Source organism: Orcinus orca, chromosome 8 (assembly GCF_937001465.1).
Source record: "Orcinus orca chromosome 8, mOrcOrc1.1, whole genome shotgun sequence".
Taxonomy (NCBI): Eukaryota; Metazoa; Chordata; class Mammalia; order Artiodactyla; family Delphinidae; genus Orcinus; species Orcinus orca.
The window spans coordinates 68,705,008-68,731,763 of NC_064566.1; the positions used below are offsets into that span (position 1 = coordinate 68,705,008).

At 44.5% G+C, this 26,756-nt stretch overlaps 1 protein-coding gene across 3 annotated transcripts in view; it reads left to right on the top strand.

The window, feature by feature from the left end:
* The window catches only part of FAT3 (FAT atypical cadherin 3), a 574,942-nt gene that overhangs the window by 531,426 nt on the left and 16,760 nt on the right, over positions 1-26,756 (top strand). For all 3 annotated transcript variants that reach the window (XM_033431923.2, XM_049713303.1, XM_049713302.1), the window contains exons 19-21: positions 5,829-5,963; positions 7,985-8,142; positions 15,551-16,019. In XM_033431923.2, the coding sequence (XP_033287814.1) occupies positions 5,829-5,963; positions 7,985-8,142; positions 15,551-16,019 (762 nt within the window). The remainder of the gene's footprint in view (positions 1-5,828; positions 5,964-7,984; positions 8,143-15,550; positions 16,020-26,756) is intronic.

The following is a 26,756-nucleotide window of genomic DNA, read 5'->3' on the forward strand; positions in this document are numbered from 1 at the left end:
TCTCATAAGCACAATAAAATAAAATAAAATGATGAACGCTTCTGCAAGGCAGTAAGACACTTAAAACTTAGCCTTGATGAGTTTTTAAAAAACATAAAACAGGGCTTCCCTGGTGGCGCAGTGGTTGGGAGTCTGCCTGTCGATGCAGGGGACACGGGTTCGTGCCCCGGTCCGGGAAGATCCCACATGCCGCGGAGCGGCTGGGCCCGTGAGCCATGGCCGCTGAGCCTGCGCGTCCGGAGCCTGTGCTCTGCAATGGGAGAGGTCACAACAGTGAGAGGCCCGCGTACCACAAAAAAAAAAACAACAAACAAACATAAAACAACCTGAGATTGGGTTTGCACTTGGGCTGGGGATTGTTACTGCTAATTCTCAAAGGACAGAGCCCATTGTCCCAACCCCAGGGATTCTGAATAATTTAGTGTTATCTCCGAATCTTAACCAGATTCCCCCTAAAAACTGGGAAGTTTTTATTTCTCATTCACAACAGATGTGTCTCTGCAGATCCCTGATCTCCAGCATGCATGAGTCCTGGAAGTGCCAGGAGAGGTTTGGAGGTACCCAGTGTGGAAGTGATACCAGCTTCTCACCATGTGGATCACCCCTTATATATTCCATCCACACACAGCTGCCCCAGAGAGGATATGTTGGATGAAACTGTACTCAGCCTTTAGCAGAATCATCCAGAAAATATGGCGGAGCCAAGCAAACACCAATCAACATGATTCTGTGCTTCTGGGAGAACCACGAGAAACCACTTCAAAGCCAAGGGACCTTAGGAGAATGTGTTTTAAAACTTCATGCAGGCCAGGAATTAAGAAGGAAGCTTATTGACTTATGTGGCATTGGCTGAGACGTGGCATCTTGGCAAAGCATGCGAACTCAGGGTGTAGGATGTTTACCATCAGTCATTAGATTCTCAGTATAATGAGGCAGTGATATAAATCAAGAGGTTGAATAAGCTCAAAGTGGCAGCAATAATAGTCACAGCTAAATACTGAGGTATTAGCTAAAGGCATAGACTTAACGCTGGGAGCTGTGGGAATTCTGGGGAGATAAGGAGAGGAGAGTCATACATAGGGAAGTAAGACCCTTTTAAAACCACGGGAGGATCACCTTCCTCCTCCCTGCAGGTTCCAAAGCTCTGAGCTTCTGCTCAAGTGAATTGTATATTGTCAGCTCTGTAGAAAGTGACCTAAATTTCCAACCGAGCGAAGTTTCAGGGGTGGGAAACCTTGTGATGAATGGCCACATCATGGGCACATTTCTCCTGGTAGAGAGACTTTGTGAAAAGAATACCTCTGTCCGAGATAAGCTTGTGGAGGGGCTAACCCAGCTGCACATGGCCTGTGACGCTGATTAATAAAAAGCTCCTCCCGTGCACACAGTATTTCATATCATCTGTCAGTTTACAGATCGTGACTCTGACCCAGAAAGAACAGCAAGAAAAGGATTACACTGGAGTTTAGATCTCTGCCATATTGTCAGCCTAGTGTCTCTAGTTTGGGGACATTGTAGTAATTTGTTTTTATTCTAATTTTTTTTCTTTACAAGTTGCTTTCACGTACATTAGCCCATCTAATGCTCACAACTCTACGAACAATCATTATCCTCATTTTTCACAAAAGAAAAGCAAGACCCAGAGAAGTCAAGTGACTTGTCCAGAGCCACACAGGAAATATGTTGAATAACTAGTCAGGGCCAAAATCCAGGGCTGCTGCCTGTCAATGCCGCACCCTTTCCTATTACAGTGCCCCACCTTCCACAGGGGACCTAGGGATGGGAAACAGAGATTTCTCTGCCTGCTTTATGCTCTGACAATTGCTAAAAACATCTGATCCTTCTGCCCTGCCCTGACTCACCACAAATGATGTCAGTGGGTTTGATAAAGTGGGACCTTTCTCCCTTCATGCTCACTCTGGCACCAAACTGATGGATGCCTGGAGATGCAGATCATGAAGGTCTAGAGCCTGCATTCCCCCCAAGCTGTCACTGATCACAGAACAAGTTAATTAAACCTGGATTATTTAACGACAGTTAATAAGATAAACTTCCTCCCAGAAGCCAATGGGAGCAGACACTGTTGTCCCTTAATGGTTGTACGGGAGTGGATGAGGCACTTTCCTCCACCAGAGAGAGGGTCTTTAAGACTCCTAACGATAGCAGGTATGAGTGCTTCTCTGCACAGGGGATGATGTGAGCATATGTTTTCTAAAAACAAGTTAACCCCTCAACACCCATTGAAAGCATACTGGATTCTGTGTTGCTGGAAACTTTACGGCTTTGGCTGGGAAGAGGGTTGTTATCCCCAGGAAAGTGTCCCAAAGACCCAGGCCTGGGTACATCGGAGGTCAAAGGACACACGGCACTGTTCAGGGTTGGCGTATGAGGGTCAAGTCCCTCTCACGATAAATATTTCAGAAAGGACCTAATTTCTTTTCATAGTTGAAGAGAGAGAAGAACTACAGTATCGCATGTGGGGAGTATTTGGTTTGGGGAAACCTGTTTTTCAGTAACCAGAAGTCTTTCTCTACTTGGAAAAGACTGCATTTCGTGCACATGCTCACATCTGTCCCCAGCTAAGGAGCATGTTACATTTACACTGACGTCCAGACTCTAATCTGCCTTCATACTTCCTTGAGCCACAAGAGAGCAGACGGTGAACAGAGCAAACTGACAGCAGCAGCTGGAGCCAGAACGTTTACGGCTACTCCCGTCCCGGGCCGGGAGGCAGGGAGGAGGCCCCCTAGGATTTTTAAAGCATCGAGAGACAGATCGCTTGCCAGAACTGTCCCTTCTGCCTTAGGAAACCTATTAAAAAGAAAAGGAAGGAAAAATAACCTATCAAAGTCAATGACTGCTGGAATGAATAGAAATATACATTATTATATGTTTAATATTTATATTAATTTAGAATGCACTTATTATAATATATTAATATATTTTCTATCTGTCTTCCAGCTAGAGTTTTTATAAGGGGGGCTGGATCTAATGCAGTTCATTAATTTAATGAATTTAACTATATGGGTTCTATGGTTATGACATAAGGAAAGAAGAAGCAAAAGAACTGTGAATTTGAACTCCAGTTACTGATCTAAGTGACTTTGTGCTTTAACCCAATATAAGCGATATGGGTGATAAAGTGAGAAGCCCAATGCTAACTACCAGGGCAGGACTGGTGGTAAAATAAAAGGCCAAAACATGTGAATAAAAGGGAGAAGTACTCAAATGCTGTGTTTATTCTGAAATACAGTGTTTAACCTTTATTATATGCACTTACAGCTGGGTTTTTTTAAATTTTTTCTTAAATTTTTATTATTATTATTTTTTTACCATAACTCCTGGCAGGAGAAAATAGCTTTGCTATCATGGGTTTGAAATTATCTAGTCCTCTTTTCCCCTTTAAAACAGAGGCTTTGAAACTGCATTATTGATAATGCAAGTTTTCTAAGCAACGTAGCCATTGCATTAGGGCAAAAAAGACTCTGAATGTAGTATATGTAGCTGTATCTCAGAAACAAACACAGACATTTATAGAAAGGATATCTTTTGGCCGGTTAAACTAGGACATGGGAAGAGGCACGTCCACAGAATGGAAAGGAACAGACTTCTTAAATACATAAATTACTGTTCCCATGTCTAACTGGAAATTAATGCCCAGGTAATTTAGAGTTACATCCATTTGATGGGATGAATTCTGTGATTCCTTTATGCTCATTGCTACCTCCCTGTGGCGTGGTTCCATTTTTGAGCCCATGCTGACTAGTCAACAGGTAGGAGCCACCTAGGAGTTCGCAGGCCTCAGAAACGGAAATGAATCCAATCATGGAGACAGCACAGAGTAGGCTGGGAGAGTTGTGAACTTACCGTAAGTAAACATTAACACGTGCATGCGGTCAAGCCACTAACGATGGTAGATTCATTCCCAAGAAACACAGTTCCTTGCTACTCAAAAGAGCTCATCCTTCAAGCCAGAGTTTTTAAAATGCTTTCTTCCTCTGCAAGGACTTCGGACATTCTCCCAGGAAACACAATTGTTCCTTCTCTAGGGCTTCCCTTGCACTCACATACCTCTCGCAATGCAGTTACTTTATTGTACTGTAATCATGTGTTTGTGTTGTTTCCTGTGGGGAGGAAGAGATGGGACCTTTTTTTTTTTCATCTTTATATGTCCAGGCCTATTACCTTGCTGGCCCTAAAAATTTTTTTTTTGTTGGATGAATGCATCAAAAATTCCAAAACTGGTTATCAAAAGCCTCTTGAAGGGACTTCCCTGGTGGTCCAGTGTTAAGACTTTGCACTTCCACTTCAGGGGGCACGGGTTTGATCCCTTGTCAGGGAACTAAGATCCCACATGCCACATGGTGTGGCCAAAAAAATTAAAAATTAAAAAAAAAAATCTGGTATCAAAAGCCACTTGAAACAGATCATAAGGTGGCTGAACAGCTGTTTTAGGTTCTATAAATATTGATAAATACATGGCAGGAATAAAGATTTCTTGGAATGAAATGAGGAAGATGTATTTCAGGGCACTTAGGTCTTCTAGAACCATTTGTGAAGATCAGTCCGAATTTTCAGTTAAAAATCCCTTCATCTTCTAAGACTTTGTAAGCTGGGTCATTGCCAAGAGTATCTTTTATGGCTGAGCTCTCAACCAGTGGAAAATAAGATTTATGAACTCTGAGTTTGCTAGTGCTATACTTACATCTCTCCCCTCCAGGATTACAGTTCCTAAAATGTTTATGTGTAGTTAGCATTAAATGTCTGCTTTCTCCTGGGCAAAGAAATGACTGTATAATGGAATGATATGCTTAATGAGGAGGAAAGAGTTGGTATAGAAAGGAAGATGAGAATGGGCCAGATCTTGCTGAGGAAAGATGCTGCTGAGGCCCAGTGTGTTCTTGGTTCACAGAGAAAAGGTGCTTCTTTAGTCCACTGCTAACCCAGCTGTGAGTTGTTTTCAATTTGTGTCTTCTTTTCTACAGTCTCACCTAATTACGTTTGAAATATCCAAGACCTTTGGAAAGTGCGTTTTCTTTGGTGGACCCATAGTTGCCGTCACCACAGTTCTGAAAAACTCCCTTGGGTCCTGAATTCCACCTTAATCAGATAATCTGCCTTCCAGAATTTCCTTTCTGAGGAATTAACCTTTCATCTCACTGTGCTATGAACATTGAACAGGTGAAAAGGAAGCCTTCCTTTGCCAAGGAAAATTCTGCTATGTTTGATAGCCAGCAGGGCACATTTACAGCTAATCAATACAATAGCACGGAGCAGAAGGGATTAGGAAACGATGCGAGTTGTGCTTTCACAATCTAGAATGAGTCATACTTTTCTTTAGAAAAGTCTTTTTTCCCTCAATCTGAAAACAACAGCTGACGTCTTGTGAAGTCTACCTAAGATTTTCAGGGCTCCAGGCAAGGAGCATAGAAGAAGTCTAAACTCAAGTGATGCATTCAAATGGCCCCCAGTATGCAGGAGCCCCATCCAATAAAGACACGAGAGCCCATGTGGTATGATCTTTCTTCACCAGAAGTTGGCCCAGTCACAACCTTAGCATATTTTAGCCTAAACAGAGGAGCTCCATTGACTCTTTGCCCCCAACGTACTTCACTCTGGCAGTGAGCTTTTGGCAGATGCAGGGATGTTTGATGGGCACCCACACCAGGTGAAGCTCACGCAGGCATTCCTGCTTCTGGGCGGCCATTTTGTCTCTCAGCTCAGAGCCTATAGAGCCCAGCTCTTGACCCATTCCTGTGCTTCCTGGACTTCCTGGAGTGTAGCGTGATTGCCTTTCTACTGATCATGCGTGTTCCCCTCTGTCACAGGAGGACTGTGCCCAGGGTCCAACGATCCTTGCGTGGAGAAGCCGTGTCCAGGGGACATGCAGTGTGTCGGTTACGAAGCCAGCAGGAGACCGTTCCTCTGCCAGTGTCCACCGGGGAAGCTCGGAGAGTGCTCAGGTGCAGAGCGGGGTAGGGTGACGAGGGTCTAAATTCATATTCTGTCTGCATGCAACGTTTTCCTTCCGCATGGACTCCAGCTAGCCTCCCCCCTCAAATACTTGAGATTTATTACAGCTGCAGCCTGTGCTCAGGAAACATGCAATGCCTGTGGGCTCCTTATATAATGGGGGGTCACAGCGTGTGTTTCAATCATGTCACATGGATGTTAAGGGTGTGAAATTATGGAAAATAGAAGGCTGTTGGTTAGGCAGAGGAGTCGGAGTATCTGTGGCATGGCCTTTGATGTTCAGAGCCTCCACCTTTCAAGGAAAGCCTCCACCTTTCAAGAAGGTAAAGCTGAGCCAGTTCAGTTGACCTTCTGTAGGGTAAGTCCAGCCTAGATCAAGAGACTCTCCACTGCACATGTACAACTAACTGCGTGTTCCCAAAAGGCGAGGGAGGTGTTCACCTCTGTTTCTTAAAGAAAGAAAAAAAATCAGTATTTGTGTTACTTCAATCCAAATGATCCTCCATTTCTGATTATCACTCAACTTCAGTACTTCTTTTGATTCACATATGCTCTACCACTTCTTTCCTCTAAAAAGAGTCCTGTTCATTTTTGGTACCAATAGAACCTTTTTTTTGGTAGAAGATGTATTTCAAATATAGGCACACTGATACCAATTTTGGAATCCAAGAAATATTTATTGAGTGATGATTATAATAGCCATTATAATGGGAATAAATACGCCTAGTATTTGCAAGGCACTTGTTAAGCACTGGGTTCTAGAAACTCAGCCTTTGCAAAGACAAGCACCGTTCTTAAAAATGGAAGCCAAAGCTCTTTCAGAGTTGACTTCGAGAATGGAGCTGCCCCTGAACTGAAGAGATCACCCGCATACTTGCCTTTGAAGGCTTCTAAGGTTTAGACTTAAAAGATATTTATGCTGACCTCACCCCAACACACCTGCTGTATACACAGCAGGTGGGTCTGCAGGGTGACAGTAAGGCCAAGTCTCCTAACTTCAGGTGTCCCTTTCTGCCCTTCTCCCTTCTCCTTTCCATATGGAAAACTCTTCATAATCCACGATTATCATCCATTTGGCATATTTCCACACTTTCCACCCTTCCCCCCCCCCCCAGCCAGAGGGCTTTTCAGCCATTACTTTGCTTGTTAAAACATAAAGCTGGAGACAATAAAAAAAAGAGAGGGTTAACTCAGAATTGGGTGATGTGGGTGCAACTAACGATTCTAGGAAGGGGAGCCTTGAAATTAATGGTCAAAAGGCAGAGCTGTGACTGCACAAGACATGAACTTCCTTTATATCATTATCCTTATCAACATTTGTGCAAATGACCTAAGTTGTCTGTTCTGCATTAGGATACTTGGGGAATATGCATATTCTTTTTTTGTTTGTTTTTTTGTGGTACGCGGGCCTCTCACTGCTGTGGCCTCTCCCATTGCGGAGCACAGGCTCCGGACGCGCAGGCTCAGCGGCCATGGCTCACGGGCCCAGCCGCTCCGTGGCATGCGGGATCCTCCCGGACCGGGGCACGAACCCGCGTCCCCTGCATCGGCAGGCGGACCCTCAACCACTGCGCCTCCAGGGAAGCCCTGGATATTCTTTGAGAATAGTTTTGTCTTTCCCTTGTTTCATAGCATTGAAAATTCTTAAATATCTAAGTGATGAGGGTGGGCATACAGGGATATCTTTTAATAGTGCTAATTTTAGAAAATAGGAATTGGGAATTTAGTGACACTAAGATAATTCAGGTTAGAGAATATACCAAGTTGTCCTTGACATGAGAGAGCTAAGATTTTTCAGCATCTGACTAGTAAATTTTTTTTCACTTTGAAATTAGAGTGTGACCTGAAATGCAGAAACAGTTTTTAATCCAAAATGGTTTCTCCTCAGTGGCTTCCCTAACTTCCCATGGTCTTTCATCCACTTGCTTGGTAGTTGTTGGGTGGTTTCATGTGTCCCTGCTCGTTTCTGGTTGTTAAAAGTATCTATATCTCCTCATCATGGTCTTTTCAGGGCACACTTCTCTCAGCTTTGCTGGAAACAGTTACATCAAATACCGGCTTTCTGAAAATAGCAAAGAAGAGGACTTTAAACTGGCCCTGCGTCTGCGAACACTGCAAAGCAATGGGATTATAATGTACACCAGAGCAAACCCCTGCATCATTCTGAAGGTAATGAAAATAGGTTCTCTTTTCCTGCAGTCAGTTCTCATGTTAGTATTTTGGCTCTTGGATTGGGGTCTGAAATCCTTTTGTCTTTTAAGTTCAGAAACCAGAAGCCGGCTTTAGGGCCAGGGGAGCAGCAGCAGAAGTGGGAAGTGTGCCAACACTCCATTTCCTTTCATACATTCAGCTTCAAAATTAGCTCTTCAGAGACTGGGGCACCTCTCTCTGGAGTAGGTTCAAGAGCCGGCCTCCTCTGAGTTGTAATCACTCAACAGTTCATTAGAATGTGTTTCCTGATCAATTCCACGGCAGGGTGGTCCTTTCAAAAGACTGACTGTATCCTCTCCTACCACACGGGTCTATCCCCAATGACCCCTGAAGGTCACTTGTGTTCTCGCTCAGGGAAGAACTGGACATCTGGGCTGTAGAAGATTCCATAGGCCCTCTTATGGCCCAAGTAGCCCAATTTTTAAAACATGCCCAGCCTCAGAAACCCTCCAAAGGCACCAGATTTCCTTTAGAGCAGGGGGTCCCCAAGCCCTGGGCCGTGGCCTGGTGCCAGTCTGCCGCCTGTTAGGAACCGGGCTGCACAGCAGGAGGTGAGCGGCCGGCGGGTGAGCTAAACTTTATCTGGCGCGCCCCATCGCTCCCCATCGCTCCTCATCGCTCGTGTTACCGCCTGAGCCATCCCCTCATCTCTCCAATTACCTCCTGAACCATCCCCCCATCGCTCGCGTTACCGCCTGAAACACCCTCCCCGCCATCGCTCGCATTACCGCCTGAACCATCCCTCCGATCGCTCCAATTACCGCCTGAACCATCCCCCCCTCACTCCAATTACCGCCTGAACCACCCTCCCCCCATCACTTGCATTACAGCCTGAACCATCCCCCCCATCGCTCGCATTACCTCCTGAACCATCCCCCCCATCGCTCCAATTACCACCTGAAGCATCCCCCAATCACTCGCATTACCTCCTGAACCATCTCCCCAACCCTAACCCCACCCCAGCCTGTCTGCGGAAAAATTGTCTTCCACGAAACTGGTCCCTGGTGCCAAAAAGGTTGGGGACCACTGCTTTAGAGCAAGTCTGGCATTTGTAGTCAGATCAGAGCTTCTGGTCCCTTCATGAAAACAACAACAATAATACTAACAGCATGACATGCCTCATTTGATTTGTGTCATAAAGCTAATATAATAAATGTGTTATATATATATACGATCGGCCCCATTTGATCAAGGAGCATATAGAGGTTCAGAGAGGTTAAGTTATTTACCCAAAGTTGTACAGCTAATAAGTGGCAGGCCTGGACCTGACTTCCAGTGTCTCTCACACCATGCTCTTTATCTCGATGCTCTCCCCAGCTCTCAGTTTTGTAACTATAACTCATTTCATCCAGAATCACATCTGGGCATCTGTAGACAAGATTAAGCCTTCCAGGATGAGAGGAGAAGGGAAAAGTAGGAGGAAGACATGTTTAATTGAATGTTATTCTCACCAGGCTGCTATGCCAGCCCACCGTAAGTGTGTTCAGAGACGGGTGAAGTCTGTCCAGTAGGAGATACCCATCCAAGTGGAAATGGCTAGCGATTTTCTCCTTCCTACTGTTCTGTCACTAAGCTTAACTGGGATCCTGGTGGGCTTTTTTAGCTTCTGTTCTTTGATTGCTAGGTCACATCCAAGTTGATTAGATGACCCAGGCTTTAATCCTGGAGGGAGGAAAGTATGTAGAACATTAAATGCCTGTGGCTTCTCCTACCACATAGACCTTTATGTACCTCCTTCTTGTACTGCCAGGTATTACTTGGTGTCCAGAGGGAGTGAGCACAGAGCTGGAGTTTAAAGTTGGCCATTTTCGTGGGCAATCTCCCAATACCCTGACTCATTCAACTCACAATAATTTCAGCTCTGTTAGGAAAGCAGTGTTTTCAAAAGAAAACAAGCTAAACGCTCTGGATGCACAGTTTTAGAAAACAATGAATTCCAACCAGATCTTCATGGCGGAAGAATATAAATTCAAAAACCTAAGTTCTGTCTTTTTAACCTCCTAGCCTGTGAAGCAACCTGCCTAGGGTCCTTAGCTCACTTTCTAACTAGCCCTGAGCAGTGGGGTTTGTATAATTACTGGGAAGGTGCTCTGCCCATTCAGACGTACCAGCCCCCAGGGGCTGCGCCTGGGTGTCGCTGACCTCGCACCTCTCCCCTTCAAGCTTCAGTAAGGCTTGTTGCTGAACGTCCTTAGGAGGCAAATACTTTCTATTAGCAATTCTCTTAAATGGCATTAAATTTGAAAGAGAACAAAAATATTGGACATGAATGGCTCGATTCTAAAGTGGAGCTTGCCATTTGACACTTCACTGGCAAGTGTCTAAAATGTGCAGAACCCTGGAGATGGGAAAGAAGAATAATTAAACCTTTTAGTCAGCGCTAGCTCCTAAGGTATATTGTATTTCGTGAAACAAGCATGTTTCTGAAAGTTGTGTCAATTGAATCTCTATAAATGGAATTCTAATAAACTAGGGATGGTTGCTATTTGAAGGAACCCTTCCCTTAGTCCCTCTGTGATGCGAATGCTCACCCCCATCTGTCTGTTCTGTAAGTTTGCTTTTCATATGTTGGCTTTGCCCAAAGCAGGACAGAGCTGTACTGAACTACTGCAGATACTTTCCTACAGTTGCCAGGAATATCCACTTAGGGGATTTGAATCTGTTTGCTTAACATTTTCAGCCTCATGCAAGATTTAATTTCATTGGCTTTAGGCACAGTATGTGCCTTGCACTTTGGTTCAATGACTACGCTGAAATGCTTTGTTTAAACTGCACCTCTTGGTTGTTTATATTTTCCCGGTTAAAGCACATTCCCTAAAAAGTACTTAAGACGATCTGTGGGGTGAAGGGCACCCCTTCAAGACAGTTGAAGAACTGCATGGAGACCTCGGGAAGTGAACATTCTCATGGACGAGGAGCAACGCTGTCTTTTAGCAGCAGTAAAGGCGCTCGTTCTTCTGTTCATCATTGATACCCTGTCTTCTTCCAAAAGAGATTCCAGGCTTACCATAAATACTCAAATGCAATAAAATCAAAGCACCATTAAGATGAAAGCAAGGATAGGTAAAATAGGGGAAGGGGATTAGGAGGTACAAACTTCCAGTTATAAGTCATGAGGATGTAATGTACAGTGTAGGGAATGTAGTCATTAATATTGTAGTAACTTTGTATGGCAACAGATGGTAACCAGACTTATCGCTGATGATCATTTTGTAATGTATCAAAATATCGAATCATGTGGCACATCTGATAAGTCAATTATACTTGAATTTTAAATAAGATGAAAACAAAAGGTTAAGACTCAACCAATGAAATAGGGACGGACAGAATATCGTCATTGAAAAATCTAGACCAGGGGTTAGTTGAACACAAACCATAACTCTGAGTTTCCTGGCAGCCAAAGTCAGGATGAAAATGGTGGGATAGATGCTGTGGCTGTCCTCGAACCTATAAAAGAAACATGTCAGATCACCAGGAGAGACACAAGTAACTTTTTCCCTATGTTAGTCTCTCAGGTGCAATATTATAGCAGAAGCACAAGAAGTACTTGCTTGTTAATCTAGAAAGATCACATTTGACCTTTGGGGAAAGTTATAGATAAAACATGGCTTCATTTTGATGATTCTCAGACATGGCTAGTTAAGACCCCAGGACTAAGAGGAAGATAGTCAAGGAAAGCTCATTTGGTTTATAAAACAGTCCACTGGGAAGAGTCAGATCCTTGCAACACAGATCAGAAGAGTAACAAGGAAGACCTCACAAGATTCCAGAGTTTCAAGGATATATGAAAGCTATCACTGAGAAGTGAGCTAACTTATAATTACACGTTATAGTAATAATGAAATACCTAAGAGTTTATGAAGTACTTTCACGTACATATATTTGTATTCTCACTCTCCTGTGCATAGATGTGAGTGCCTACTTTTTCGCCTGTGAGGAAACTGAGATTCAGAGAGAATCATTGACTTGCCTAAACTAATCAGTAGTGGACCTGGCCCTCTGGCAGTGGCAAACAGGTCAGGAGTACAGCAGTGTTTATCAAAAGAAGAGATTTGAGGGAATGAGATTTATTCACTCATGTATTCATTCAAAGTGTATTTTTTGAGCATCTACTGTATGCCAGATAGCTATTCATGGCTGCCTTAAAAATAGGTTTTCAAGAAGTTCGCTTTTCAAAGACTATTTAATGACCCTCTTAAAAGTTTTATCATGATGGTGCATTTGCTAGAGCCACACATGAACAATCTGAAGCAGTAAGACTTATGCCATAATTCATACTTTTTACTCAAAATCGTACTTTCCTACAAGATGACTTCTTACAGCTCTGATAGCTTGTCTCCCAAGCTCCAGGCCACAGAAGATCCAGGTTAAAGCACATCACCGATTTCAGACAACCCTGAACACCTGCGTATTTCGTAACAGTAGGACCACACTCTGAATTATGCATTTCATTGAACACATTGCCTACGTGCCTCTGCCCCCTCCCCCGTCCCCCGCACATCATTCAGATCCTCGCTGTAGACTTTTCTTACAGTTTCGTGCACACCTCAGTTTCTATTAAAATAGCTTGCCCTCTGCTTTGAGAAAGCTTTGTCCTCTTAAAAGAGAGATCCTTTAAAATTGGATAAACCCTATTCTGAAGACAGAAATACTAAATATGATCGGCACATAATTTTCCAAGATGAGAGGACTCAGATGTGAAAGTGTTCTTTCCTCTCCCTGGCATAATATACTTGTGAAATGGCCGAACATTAACTTTTTGCAAGGTAGCTTTTGTCATCCACATTCTTGTTTGTCATTTAGACAAGGCTTATAATTCCAAACTCCTAGAATTTTGAAGGTACGGATCATTTTTGTTTTCAAAAGCCTGAGGCTCATGTAAGCATCTGGCTTTCTATTCATTCAGCGGTGTTGCCGCTCTTATTATTTTCAACAGGAAAGAAAAAGGGAAACTTAACCATGCTCGGTGTTACCATGGGAGAATTTTCTGTTCCTTAGTGATAGAACGTCGATGTATGTGAGGCTGTCAGAGCCACATCAGTTCTCCTGGATGAGTTTGTAACTTGGTTATTATCCCAAGAGGTAGGGCGTTAGGGAGGGGAATGGACCAAGTCATACATTAATTGAATACATCCTTTTCCAAACCTTAGATGAACTGCACCCTCACCACAAGATTTTCCTTGATAGACTGGGGACCCCACCCTGTAGCCACTGAGCAGAACAGCAGATGGACTGTGTCAGGGGCAGGTAGTCCCTAAAGTCACATCTGATCATTTGATTACCTACACTGAAATAAAGATACGGATATTATCCAGGAGTTGTCACTGAGCAAGTATTCTGGCATGATTTACAATATTCATTCAGTCCATTTTGTTGAACAACAACAGAAAAAATGACAAAGGCAACAGCAAAGATTACACATGAAAGGTCTCTGAAAAGAAAATTAAAATTTGTCTCCAGTCTTTTCACATTCGTACATTTGCATTACAGAGCGCAGGATGTATGTACTAACTGTGAATGAGGGGCTGACCGTTCTGCAGTGGACACAGTCAGTCTCCTTGTAAAATAAGTCACAGCTTTCCATAGAAGGAGTCTCAAACCCAGAGGGGCCAACCAGTGCTCTCCAAGGGACCTGGACGATACATGACAAAGCCAGAATTAGATTTCTCATTTCTAAATTCCCAAGGCTCTGCCTGGTTCACAGAGCCCCCTGCCTTTCATATACACACATTTATGTGGCATAAACTTTACATGCAGGAAGAGAGGGTGACAGCAAATTCATAGAGCCATAGGGGCAGTCATGAGAGACCCTAAGAATTAGTTGTCTGCGGAAGACACTGAAGCGTAGAAAAATACCCCATTTGTGAGGGTGGGTGAGGTTGTGATCATTCCTAACAGATCTATCAGTAGCCAAACGCATTTTGGAAAGACTGGTTCAGTTTATTTCTATGAATTCACTTGACATTTGTACCTCCTTGGCACTTAGTGCCTGGAAGGTCTGTCTTCCCTCCCCTTCTGTCCCTTCCCTTCTCTTTCTCCACAAGTTCATGTTCTCTACCCAGGTTTTCACATAGGACTATACATAGATCCTAAGTAAAGGCCAGCTGCCCTGGCGTGACTGAGACACTGGCCTCCACGAGATCCAGGGACAAAGACCAGAAAAGTAGCTTCTGTTTCACAGTTTTCGAGCTGTGAATTCCTTCATGGACCAATAACAATTTGTTGACTAGACATGGGTCCAGCCCTCAATCCCTGGATCCTCAAACCATCTTGCATTTCTGAGAAATGCAGATGACGGTGGACGACAGAGGATTCAAAGGCCAGCCTGTGTCCTCGGCAACAGTTGAACCTGGGTCTCCATGGAGGACCAGTACCTGCCCAACAGCTTTCAACTCGCCAGCATCCTTTAGTAGCACGCTTTCCTGATTTTGGTGTCCCTCTGGGGTCAGGCTGCTGAGGGTGGGGGGACTTAGATGCCCTCTCTGCACCAGTGCAATAAAAAAAGCAGGCAAGTCTCTGTCGTAGCTGACCCCAGATCAGAGGCTGGAAGTATCTACAAGGTGTAAAGAGTTAACCAGATCCTTCTGGAGTTCCAGAGGTCATCAAATATACATACATTCTTAGCAAATGGCCAAGCCCTGAGCACTTTGTGAGATAATCTTAACCTAAATGATGAGCAGCGGTCCTGAAGAACTGTTTTAAGAAGATGGCTAGTGTTTAATAGGAGGGTTTTTACATCTTAAATATGTATGATGCTGCGAAGTAAGAAATCTACCTGGCCTCTTTCTCTCCCCTACAGCACAGTCACACAAACTTACCTGGGGATATATATGTATTTCTGTGCTGATCTGATTAATAGCCATCTCCCTCACTCAAATATAAGCCCCATGAGGGCAGACCACTTTTGCTAACAGTGGTCCCCATAGCACCTAGCACATTGCTTAGCACATAGTAGATGTTCAATAAATATTCGTAATTAACATTAATGAGTCCACAGAAATCATTCCTGTGCTGGTAGTAACTAGGAAGGGTGCAGAGAATAAACAGACTCCCTAAACAAGAAATAGCTGTGAATTTTTAAAGGATGAAGACGGAAAGAATAGGAGCATTCTTAAATATGTAAGTGTGGCTTTCTGAACCTGCGGTCATATTGCTAAATACAAGAAGCTTTGTGAAATATCAGGCATGCATTTGCACGGCGTATAATGAGGAGGGAGAGTTACTATTAAAAATCAAGCCACAGCAGATTTATGGCTGGATCAAAAGCGTTGTCCATTCTAAAGCCCAGGCTGGTTGGGAACAGGGTGTCCAGGAACTTATTGCCAGATGCATATTAAAAAGCGCTGCGGTGTTCGTTCCCGCACAGATCGTGGACGGCAAGCTGTGGTTCCAGCTGGACTGCGGCAGCGGCCCCGGAATCTTGGGCATCTCGGGCCGCGCTGTCAACGACGGGAGCTGGCACTCGGTCTTCCTGGAGCTCAACCGCAATTTCACGAGCCTGTCCCTGGACGACAGCTACGTGGAGCGGCGCAGGGCGCCCCTCTACTTCCAGACGCTGAGCACCGAGAGTACCATCTACTTCGGGGCCCTGGTGCAGGCGGATAACATCCGCAGCCTGACCGACACGCGGGTCACGCAGGTGCTGAGCGGCTTCCAGGGCTGCCTGGACTCCGTGGTGCTGAATAACAACGAACTGCCGCTGCAGAACAAGCGCAGCAGCTTCGCCGAGGTGGTGGGCCTGACCGAGCTGAAGCTGGGCTGCGTGCTCTACCCTGACGCCTGCGAGCGCAGCCCCTGCCAGCACGGAGGCAGCTGCGCCGGACTGCCCTCCGGGGGTGAGTGCGCCTGCACCCTGGGCACCTGCCCCTGCCGGGAGGGGGTGGGGGGAGGTGGGGGGGTAGGGGCGATGGGGGGCAGACCTGAAGGGGGACTCGCTGTCACAAGCATGACCAACCCAAGTGCTCTCCCAGAGAGGTGTATGCACCCATAATGCTGGCCCAGCTTCTCAATCCCCTTTAAGGAAGTCACAAAGCTTGACAATTAACAGGAACGTCCAGTTTAGCCAATCCGTTTGCAGCATCCCACAGGAGCAGTGAGCTGGCTGCAGGAGCCCAGAAGATGCTGGCACGGCTGCCCCCTTCCCTGCCCACTCCACACCCTTCCAGGCCTCAGCAGCCTGGAGGAATAGGATCTCCTTTTAAGTATCTGCCCCCTTTGGACCACTTGCAAGTCACTGCAGAACAATGGGTAGCAGTCTGAGTTATGGCATCCATGCACTATCCTTTCACGGGTAGCCATATAATTTTACTAGAAGCTAAAGGATGTGTGGGGTGAACTCACCACCCCAGAAATAGAAGTGTAGTGGACATATTTTAGAGCATGCTTTTAAAACGTGTGTATTACAAATAAGTCTAGGGACAACTCTATGAAGGATTAGAAAGTCGAGAATAAGGAGAGGGCAATTTACATGAAATATCAGGACAAACCAGTCAGTGAGGGCAATGATACTTTACCCCTGTAAAATTCCCCCCAGAGATACATCATGAAGACGAAAGAAAGAACAGGGGAGGCCAAAAAAGAGGGGAGGAGTGGTGTAGATTTATAGAGGGTTTCTATTGTTTGAGGGAAAAGCCAAGGTTATTTAAGTCCTAGGAGTCTGACGATGAAAGCATCCCTGACTTTACCCAGATGCAGGATCCGTGTTGATATAAACTAGGTCAGGCGCTCTCCTGGTTGAAGGCTTTGCCACCGCAACAGCCTAACTCCTGATTCCACTTTAGCTCCTCTGCAGAGCCTCTCAGTGGGAGTGTGATTACCAAATTTAAACCTTCCTCACAAATCACTTAGAGATTCTGCTGTGTGCATTACCATCTAATGTTCGTGAAGCCCAACTCCAAATGTAGAGTCGATTTTATTATTAGAATGTTATAAACTGCCCATGAAATGATGCAGTGCCGAAACACAGACAACGAAGTTACTTAGACTTGCATATGTTACTGCCACAATGAGGGCCAAGTGCCCTGGGGGGAAATTTCTGCTGTCTCGATTTAAGAAATCTATTTGCTGTTTATACTGTCTCAGCAGTATATGTAAGTAAAGTGTTGTTACGGCGCCATAATTCCTGAATGAAGGGCAGTAACTATACTTCAGTGGTTCTATAAACCAGCCCATTATGACAAGTCGTGGCCAGTTTTTCACCAGGCAAAATAATGCTGCTACTGTGAGCCATCCACGATATATAAAAGGAGCATGTAATTAAATTTGGGCTGAAATAGAACACCACTCCATGTCAAATGCTGGGTACATAGCCACAAATTGTAACATACTTTTAACGATGGCAGGACGTTGTTTTTGCCGGCAAAGCTATGGGCTTCCACAATGGGTTAGCTTTAAAATAGTAATAATCACTGTATTAAGGAAAAAGACTGAGGAATCTTGCTTTTTCTTCAGTGTACATTTTAATTTTTTAATTGCCATGAAATCCCTGAGCTAAATATTCAGTGCAGGTATGTTCATTAAATGACTATGACCCACATCAGAAACAGCAATTTTCCTCTATTTTTTTAATCTCGTTTGGTTTAACCAAATTTCAGGACTGAGGACCCACCTGCCATATACTTTTTCACATGGTCTAAAGAACCTGCTTTCCCCTCCCCAGGGACCCAACTTTACCCATGGGTTGCATCCTCTCTCAAACTCCTCTTTGTTCCCTGTTCCTCACTTTCCCCTGTGATTGGGCTTGGGCTTGGGTTTGGGATTCTACAGGAGGTACTCTTTCTTCCAAGGGAATAAAGCCTTTCATCAGCTCAAGCTCTCCTTTGTACCAGGAGGCTAATGTTTTCCTTAAACAAAGAAAGTGTCTTTCCTCACCTCCATCTATACAACTCCCTTCTCTCAAGCCTACTACCTGTTTAGTTGAGAGGGCCCAGTGGTCCTTATTTCAGGAGCCCCCCGGGTGTGGTCCAGATGGGGAAGTACCGTGCTCTCATGCATAACAGTACTGAGCCCAGGGCCACCAAACTCGTGGCCACTCACCAGAAAATCCAGGAAGAGTGTTTCTGTTGCTTCCCTGGGGAATCAAAGGCACAGGAGCCTTTTTTTTTTTGGCTGCGTTGGGTCTTCATTGCTTTGTGCAGGCTTTCTCTAGTTGCGTCAAGTGAGGGCTACTCTTCGTTGCGATGTGCGGGCTTCTCATTGCGGTGGCTTCTCTCGTTGTGGAGCACGGGCTCTAGGCACGAGGGCTTCAGTAGTTACAGCACGCAGTCTCAGTAGTTGTGGCTCGCGGGCTCTAGGGCGCAGGCTCAGTAGTCGTGGCACACGGGCTTCATTGCTCCGCGGCATGTGGGATCTTCCTGGACCAGGGATCAAACCTGTGTCCCCTGCATTGGCAGGCAGATTCTTAACCATTGCACCACCAGGGGAGTCCAGGAGCCCTCTTCTGATGTGTGAGGAGGTACCTACCTGCTTCCTGGCTGTCAGGATTGGGGTTTTGGTTTCTAAGAAAGAGGAGAGAGAATCCATTTTCTTGCCCCCATTATCAGAGGAATTCTTGGTAGGTCTCCGTATCCTATCTGCAAATTCCCTAAATTCTTGCCAAATAGTAGGGAGGGATGGGAGGACAAGAAAAGGAAGAACCAACAATTTTCCCTTTACCTCATATCTATGAAAGTATTTCGCTAATTATAAGCTTATTTAAAATAAAGGAGGGCTTCCCTGGTGGCGCAGTGGTTGAGAGTCCGCCTGCCGATGCAGGGGACACGGGTTCGTGCCCCGGTCCGGGAAGATCCCACATGCCGCGGAGCGACTGGGCCCGTGAGCCACGGCCGCTGAGCCTGCGCGTCGGGAGCCTGTGCTCTGCAACGGGAGAGGCCACAACGGTGAGAGGCCCGCGTACCACAAAAATAAATAAATAAAGGAAAAGTCATCTTAGTTGTGAGTGATGGTTTAAGAAGAACAATATAAATAAATAAATAAATAAAATAAAAAGAACAATAATACTGAGTCATTAATGAAAGAATATTCATGCCTGGAAGAATTCCCTCTGGCTACCAGGGTATCTAATCATAGGAAAAGAGTCTTGCTTCCCCAGATCGAAGGCTAGGATGCATGGAGTATTCAGATAGGAAATGTGAACTGGAGAAAGTAGAGTGAGGTGCTTAAAGTGACTCCATGTGAGAATGTTGATAACACAAGTTCATGGTTTGAACATCTTACTGTTGTTGGAACCCTGAGTTATGTGTTGCTCTAAAATTCCATGAGACATATTTTAGCATAATCATTCTCTTGGCCCTTCAAGAATGCTGGGGTATTGGTCATTGGCTCTCCTGGTGACAGACTCCACTCTCTAATTGTGACAATCCTAGCACCAGGCCCTTGTTCCAGAGCATTCAGAGTTTTAATAGCAGGCACCCCACAGCAAGAAGCAGATTTCTTTCAGAGAAGCAGGATTCTGCTCCAGCCACCTCCAAACCCAACCAAACCCTTGGCATGAGGGGCAAGGAAGCCGAGTCTACTAGCTTGGAATGGCATGGTCAGCAGATTTGACCAGGGTTATCCCTCTGACTGTCCCAGGAGCAAACCACGGGAACCCCAGGGGAGTCAAAGCCCAGAATGCTGACTTGTAATAAGAGGTAAATATGACTCTGTAAATCAACCACAGAGGGAAGGCTCTCTCTTGGTAAAGCCTTAAAATTATATGTATTTCATAAACATGACCTGGAAATAGCAACCACCATGGAAAAGGAATGGCCTAGTCCCATCGTGACCCCTGCGTTTCCAGACCCAGTGGGTGGGCAGCAGCCCAGTGAGCACCCACGTTCTGAAAAGGAGGCCCCAGTCCTTCGTGCCTTATCCTATCCTACTCAGCTCAAGCCCATGACCGGAATGCCAAGTTGAGGCTAAACTATAATTTGGCGAAGCAAGGCAGCAACTGATGACTACCAGGTCAGAAATAGTCATTCAGATGACTTCCATGAGACTGCAAGCTTAACTCTTAAAATGAGAAGTTGATAACTTTTTCGATGGTAGAGTTCCATTTGTTATTTTGTCATTTTGTGCTTGGTACTGTGTTACTTGTGCTGTGACACAGTTCTCACCCCAGTACTCTGGATCGGTACTATTCTTTGCTCCCTTCAACCCCCATGTTTCAGATAAAGAAACAGGCCAGAGAGGTTAAGTAACTAGCCCAACATCACACAGTAAAGTGAAGAAGCAGGATGTGATCCAGGTTTGTGGAACTCCTCCCCCCCGCCCAGCCCCCCAGCCTATGCTCTTAACCCTTGTTACTCAAAGTGTGTTCCAGGGACCAGCAGAAGCCACATCACCAGAAATGTTAAAAATGCAGCAACTCAGGGGCTTCCCTGGTGGCGCAGTGGTTGAGAGTCCACCTGCCGATGCAGGGGACGCGGGTTCGTGCCCCGGTCTGGGAGGATCTCACATACTGCGGAGCGGCTGGGCCCGTGAGCCATGGCCGCTGAGCCTGCGCATCCGGAGCCTGTGCTCCGCAACGGGAGAGGCCAGAGCAGTGAGAGGCCCGCGTACCGCAAAAAAAAAAAAATGCAGCAACTCAGAATGAATCAGAATCTGTACTTTAACAATATCCCTAGGTGATACGTTGATTTCTCTCTCTGTCTCTGAACTGCCCTGAAACGCCAAAAAGAAATGAGTTCTTTTCCGTTTTCGTGTGTTGTATATAGTGGTTCTCAAACTCCAAGGTGCCTCTGCACCATCTGAGGACCTGATTAAAACAAGACCTTGTTATAGAAGAGTCTCTTGGTTGTTAAGGGAAAAGGAGAATCTATTGACTTGTCTCTGTCATCCACTGTCCACATCCAAGGAACATTCTCCTAGGTCACTGAGTTGTATTTGCAAGTTACTGAATTTACCACCAAGAAAAAATTTCTCAGTGAAAACTTTGGAGGAAGAAAGAGACCCAAACCTACGAATCAGAATCTCAGAATCTGCAAGTGTGGAATTCGGGCATCTCTGTTTTTAACAAGCATCCAAGACAGTTTTATGCAATTCTGAGTTTGAGAACCACTGACATTTGGGAATCCCAGTAAACTCTGTATTTGCCAGAATGTGAATCAGTGAATTACAGGAAACATAAGACATTCAGAAATTGAATGTCAGATGCACAGCTTGCATTTTTAATAATTGATTTAGTGTAAAGATTGAACTTTGTTCCCCAGACAGTCAGAAGTTTGGGGTCGCCTGAGCCCCGTTTCAAAGATAAAAGTAATAGTGCATACCTACTCCCTCTAAGCAAGGTGCATAAAACAACAAGTTCCCAGATTTTGTTAATAGTTGGGCATAGAAGCATCTTCAGCTACAGAGTGACCTGTGCTACTTTGAGTAGCACATCATTTTGCTGAGTATTTTGGGCCCCTGACTTGTGTCTAGATTAATTCAGTCTATCAGACTTAATCAAGTGACTGATTTGTGTCGAGCTCTGTGTTAAATTGTGTTGCTGTCTCTGTGACCAGTGGATCCAGTTATGTGGCCTCCCACCCTTCACAGCTGGCTTAAGGGAATTAGACAGGTTCCCTGTATGTGCTCAGCCCACTGGCCCACTAAGCACAGGGGGACAGAGAAAGGAAAAGCCAGGCTCCCAGATAATATACTATGGGCAAATTTGACTGAGCTTTGCAGCTAATGGGGAAAAAGTGTTTTTTTCTGGGTGACTTTCTTCTAAATACTGAGGTAATTTTGGGGGGTACTTTAGAAAAGCCTCATGGTAACAGCATTAGTAATATAATATTGATATTAATAGAAAAACCCTAAAGCAGCCAGGTTATGTGCAGACACAAAAGAACATGCCAGAAGGTGAAAATTTACTTTGTGCTTAATGTTAACACATTAAATGTTTCCAGGTCCTCAAGGAAAGTATTAGAGTTTCAGCCCAATATACAATATGTGAAATGTGGGCCAGCTTTCCTAGGGGAAATTAGAGGTCTCACCTGCAAAGGTTTTCATCTTACAAGGTCTAAAGGTATTGCATGGACCCTGCTTAGGGAAAGAGAAAGGTCAGAGTGACTACAAGTTGAGAGGGTGAAGTAATGACAGAGGCCATAGTCCTCAGCTAAGCTCACGCCACTTATGATTAGCATCTCACGTGATAACGTGGCCACCAGTTTTCTCAAACTCATTGAGATTCACGTGGACTAGAATTTTCAGTATTTCCCAATATTCAGCCTAAAAGTCAGAGTGAAAAAACCCCCATGGCTTTCTTTTGTTTGCTTTATGAGCAACCCAGAAATGAAGCTGATTTCAGAATCCATAGTAATTACAGTAATTACAACAATAAAGCACCTAATGTTTGTGGGCTGCATTGTGGTTGATGAATCCAGAAACCTCATTATCCCCTATGAAGTGGGTATTAGTGAGGCTTAATTATCAGATAAAAACAGGGAGGTCCCTAGAGGTCAGGCAGCTCGGCCATGATCACACCCAGCTGGTGAGGAGCAGCCCGAACTTAGACGTGGACCCACCACATCACAGCTGCCTCCCCAGACTGTAAAGTTCCTGGAGTGTCTAAATGCAGTCGTAATTCAGCAAGCATAGTGGTTGACGCTGACTTCAGATCCCAAGTGCTAGTTGCACATCTGTCATTACTTCCACCTTTGTGCGGAAGGTAGAGTTTCCTTATCGAGGCAGCCAAACTGGATCAGAATGATGTTCACCTACCCCAGGTGAACAGGGCCGAAGGTGGACGCTATGACTTGGGTGAATCAGGTCGGAAAATGACTTAAAGTCAAAGGAGTAAGATAGGAATTATCTTGATTATTTGCCTACACAGCCCAAATTCATTCTATAATTGCTCAAACCACTTCTGTTTTTGCATTTCATAGGTTTTGCAATGTTCTTCTTTGAGCAAGGAAAGGAGGGGGCATTTTAAGTTCATCTGGGTGCAGATTTCAAAACCATCTGTGTCGGCTGTAACTAGAAGGATTGTAAACAAGAGCACAGCTTTGAGGCAAGGCTTTAAAATACACTTCTCGATGTGGCACATGTATACAATGGAATATTACTCAGCCATCAAAAGAAACGAAATTGAGTTATTGTAGTGAGGTGGATGGACCTAGAGTCTGTCATACAGAATAAAGTAAGTCAGAAAGAGAAAGACAAATACCCTATGCACATATATATGGAATCTAAAAAAAAAAAAAAGTTGGTTCTGAAGAACCTAGGGGCAGGACAGGAATAAAGACGCAGACATAGAGAATGGACTTGAGGGCACGGGGAGGGGGAAGGGTAAGCTGGCACGAAGTGAGAGATTGGCATGGACTTACATACACTACCAAATGTAAAATAGATAGCTAGTGGGAAGCAGCCGCATAGCACAGGGAGATCAGCTCAGTGCTTTGTGTCCACCTAGAAGGGTGGGATAGGGAGGGTGGGAGGGAGACGCAAGAGGGAGGAGATGTGGGGGTATGTGTATACGTATAGCTGATTCACTTTGTTATAAAGCAGAAATTAACATGGCATTGTAAAGCAATTATACTCCAATAAAGATGTTAAAAAATTTTTTAAATAAAATAAAATACACTTTTCATTTCACAAGGATTTGAGGGGAGAGAAGCTATGGCATTGTTCGTTTGTTTTTAATAGGTATTTCAGTGCTAGTGTGACAGTTATCTTTTTTACATCTGGAAACTGGTACGAAGTAGCATCTGCCACTTACTGACTGTGTAACTTTGGGCAAACAATCTTATGTAAGCCTCAGTTCCCCTTTGGTAAAATAATAGTACTCTCAGCAGAGGGTTGTTGTCAAGTATTAAGTGAGATAATGCATGGAAAATTCTTAGCATTTTTCCTAGCGCATAATAAGCTGCTGTTCTTGGTGATAGTTTACTTATTTGACATTCTCCCCCAACCCAAGACAAAAAATCTACTCTTTTTAATAAGACTTTGAGATTATCCCCTGAATTTTATTTTTCTTTTACATTCACAAAAGTGTTAAAATATTATTTGTGATCAAATAATGCCTGGCTATCTTTGGGAATTCTGTTCCCTCTATTTGTGTTTTATATCAACATATGGTAATGCTTTGGGAGAGCAGAAGCTTTATTATGCTATTAGCTTTATTATTTGATGATTATTTGGCTCCCAGAAGGATGTCTGATGCTGTCCGTCTCACTGCATCTCATTGGCTCCCTGGAGAGTTGTGGGGAGTAACTACAGGCCCCTCCTGATTCCTAGTAAGTTGTGAGTTCTGGCTTACTGACAAATTCCAATGCCAATACAGTCTTGTAGAAAGATTTGAGAATCTGAAAGCCTGGATTCAAGTTCAAACTCATCATTTACTAGCTATACATAGTTGAACTAAGCCACTATTCTCTCCAACACCCCCATAGAGTAGGGATGTTAATGGGGCCTCTTATTTTCCTTTCATGGGGTTATTGTGATCCTTCATAGAATGCCAAAGTGATTTTAGACATTACATCACTTAATATCATTATGGCAGACTTGTTGACATTTTAAAAATTATTAATAATAAGGCCCAGGCCAGGATAATGAGATCATAAATAATGCTTCGTTAGAACAGGTTAATTTTATCAACAAGCCTCTTTCACAAAGGCTAAATAGCAAATATAACTTTTCTTTCATTAAAAAAGAAAATCTGACCACTTTTTAAAATCCAATTGCTTTTCCCTTTCATCATGTTGACATAAAAATCCCTCCAAATTTAAAGTTTTTTCTTGCTTTTAGGCAAGATTTCTTCAAAAACCTCCCTTGTCCCATGGGTTTGACATCACGAGAACAGATTCTAGAAAGTTTGCTTCTCTTTTTAATAAACAGAGAAATCCAGATAGAGAGTGTAATAAAGTATGATTGTTAAACTTACAATTCAGGATAATACTGAACAACTCAGGACTCTGGAGCCAGACTACAGGGGTTCAAGTCTACACTAGTTTCATGACTGCAAATAAGTACTCTACTTCTCTGTACCCTGGTTTCCTCATCTATAAAATTGGAATAATAATAGTACCTTCACTGAAGGCTTGTTTTAAGATTTAAATGAGTTAATACATGTAAAGTGCTTAGAACTGTTCTTGGTCCATAATAAATGTCACTAAATGTTAGCTACCACCATCATCATCTTCTTCAAAATGGACAGCTAGTTTTCTCAGAGGTAGAACAGGGCTTCTGCCTCGTGCAAAGTTTGTAGTGCTCTCTGTGCTCGTCGATGGTGTTTTTCTGGCTTTGTACCCCCAGTCCCTATTTCAGGGGTGTGCTGGAAAACCAAATCTCTAAAAACAAAAGCCCTGATCTGCCGTGTTTGCTGATTTCTGTGGTGTAAATATTCCCAGCCTTGCTGGCATCAGGCTACCAGTGGTTTAATAACTGTCTGCCAAATTCTTGAATACTTAAAATTCAGTACCTTCCACCCTAGATGAGCTGGCTCCAGGAGCACACCACTGCCGATGGCTTCGACACTCAGTGAATAGGTTAATCAGTCAGGCTGACGGCTGCATCAAGTAGCTCTGGATATCCCACAGAAGATAATGAAAATGACAAAATGCAGAAGGAAATGTGTGAGAGTAAAACAGTACACTAGAGGGAGTGCCTCGTTTTTTGTTTTTTTGCGGTATGCGGGCCCCTCACTGCTGTGGCCTCTCCCGTCGCGGAGCACAGGCTCCGGACGCGCAGGCTCAGCGGCCATGGCTCACGGGCCCAGCCGCTCCGCGGCAGGTAGGATCCTCCCAGACCGGGGCACGAACCGCAGGCGGACTCTCAACCACTGCGCCACCAGGGAAGCCCCAAGGGGAGTGCCTCATTTTAAATTCTGATTTTCCAAGGCAGAAAGACACCCAATCAAAATAATCAAACCCATGACCCTCGTTAGAATCCAGTTTCCATAATAGTGATTCAAATGTCCCTTATTTCCAGACAGTTCCTCCTTGCCCCTCCCTGGCCCCCTACTACTGCTGCTATGGTTTTATTTGAGAAAAGGCCAGGGCTTGTCAAATAGGAGCTGGAGAAGGAGGAACTGTACCTGAGCTGACCCACCTTGCCTTACGTTCCCCCTCCTGACTGCCCTCCCTACTCATCACTGCCCTGCTTTGCAGATTCCCTACTGTGGTTGTTCCGCCCCGCCCTTTAGTCTTAAAAGGAATTGAATTCATTCTCACAAGTCACTCTCCCTCTAAATGGCATGCCATCCTCACCAAAGACTAGCCAGGTGACAAAAAGAAGCATTTTTCCCAGTTCCAACTGCTTTCAGCAATCCCCACTTCCATTTAGGTGAGCAACTGCCCAAATTGGAAAAAAAATTACCCCAAGTCAGCAGCATAAGTTGAAGCAAGCAGACCCCAGACTAATGCATCCTGCCCATAGACTTCAGGCCGCCCATCTCTGGACACAGTTTGCATCAACAGTGGTCTTTCCTTATATATTAGTTCCCTGGTATTTCATTGGTGTTGCATTCAAGAGTATTATGTCTCTCAGAGCCTCAACCTCTGGCCCTCTGGGTTCTTAGTGCCAGGGAGGCTGGGGCTACCCAGTTCCTCCCTCTTAGGAGTGTAAAGATTTCTCTCTTGCCTCTTCCACTTGCCTCCTGAAGATGAGTC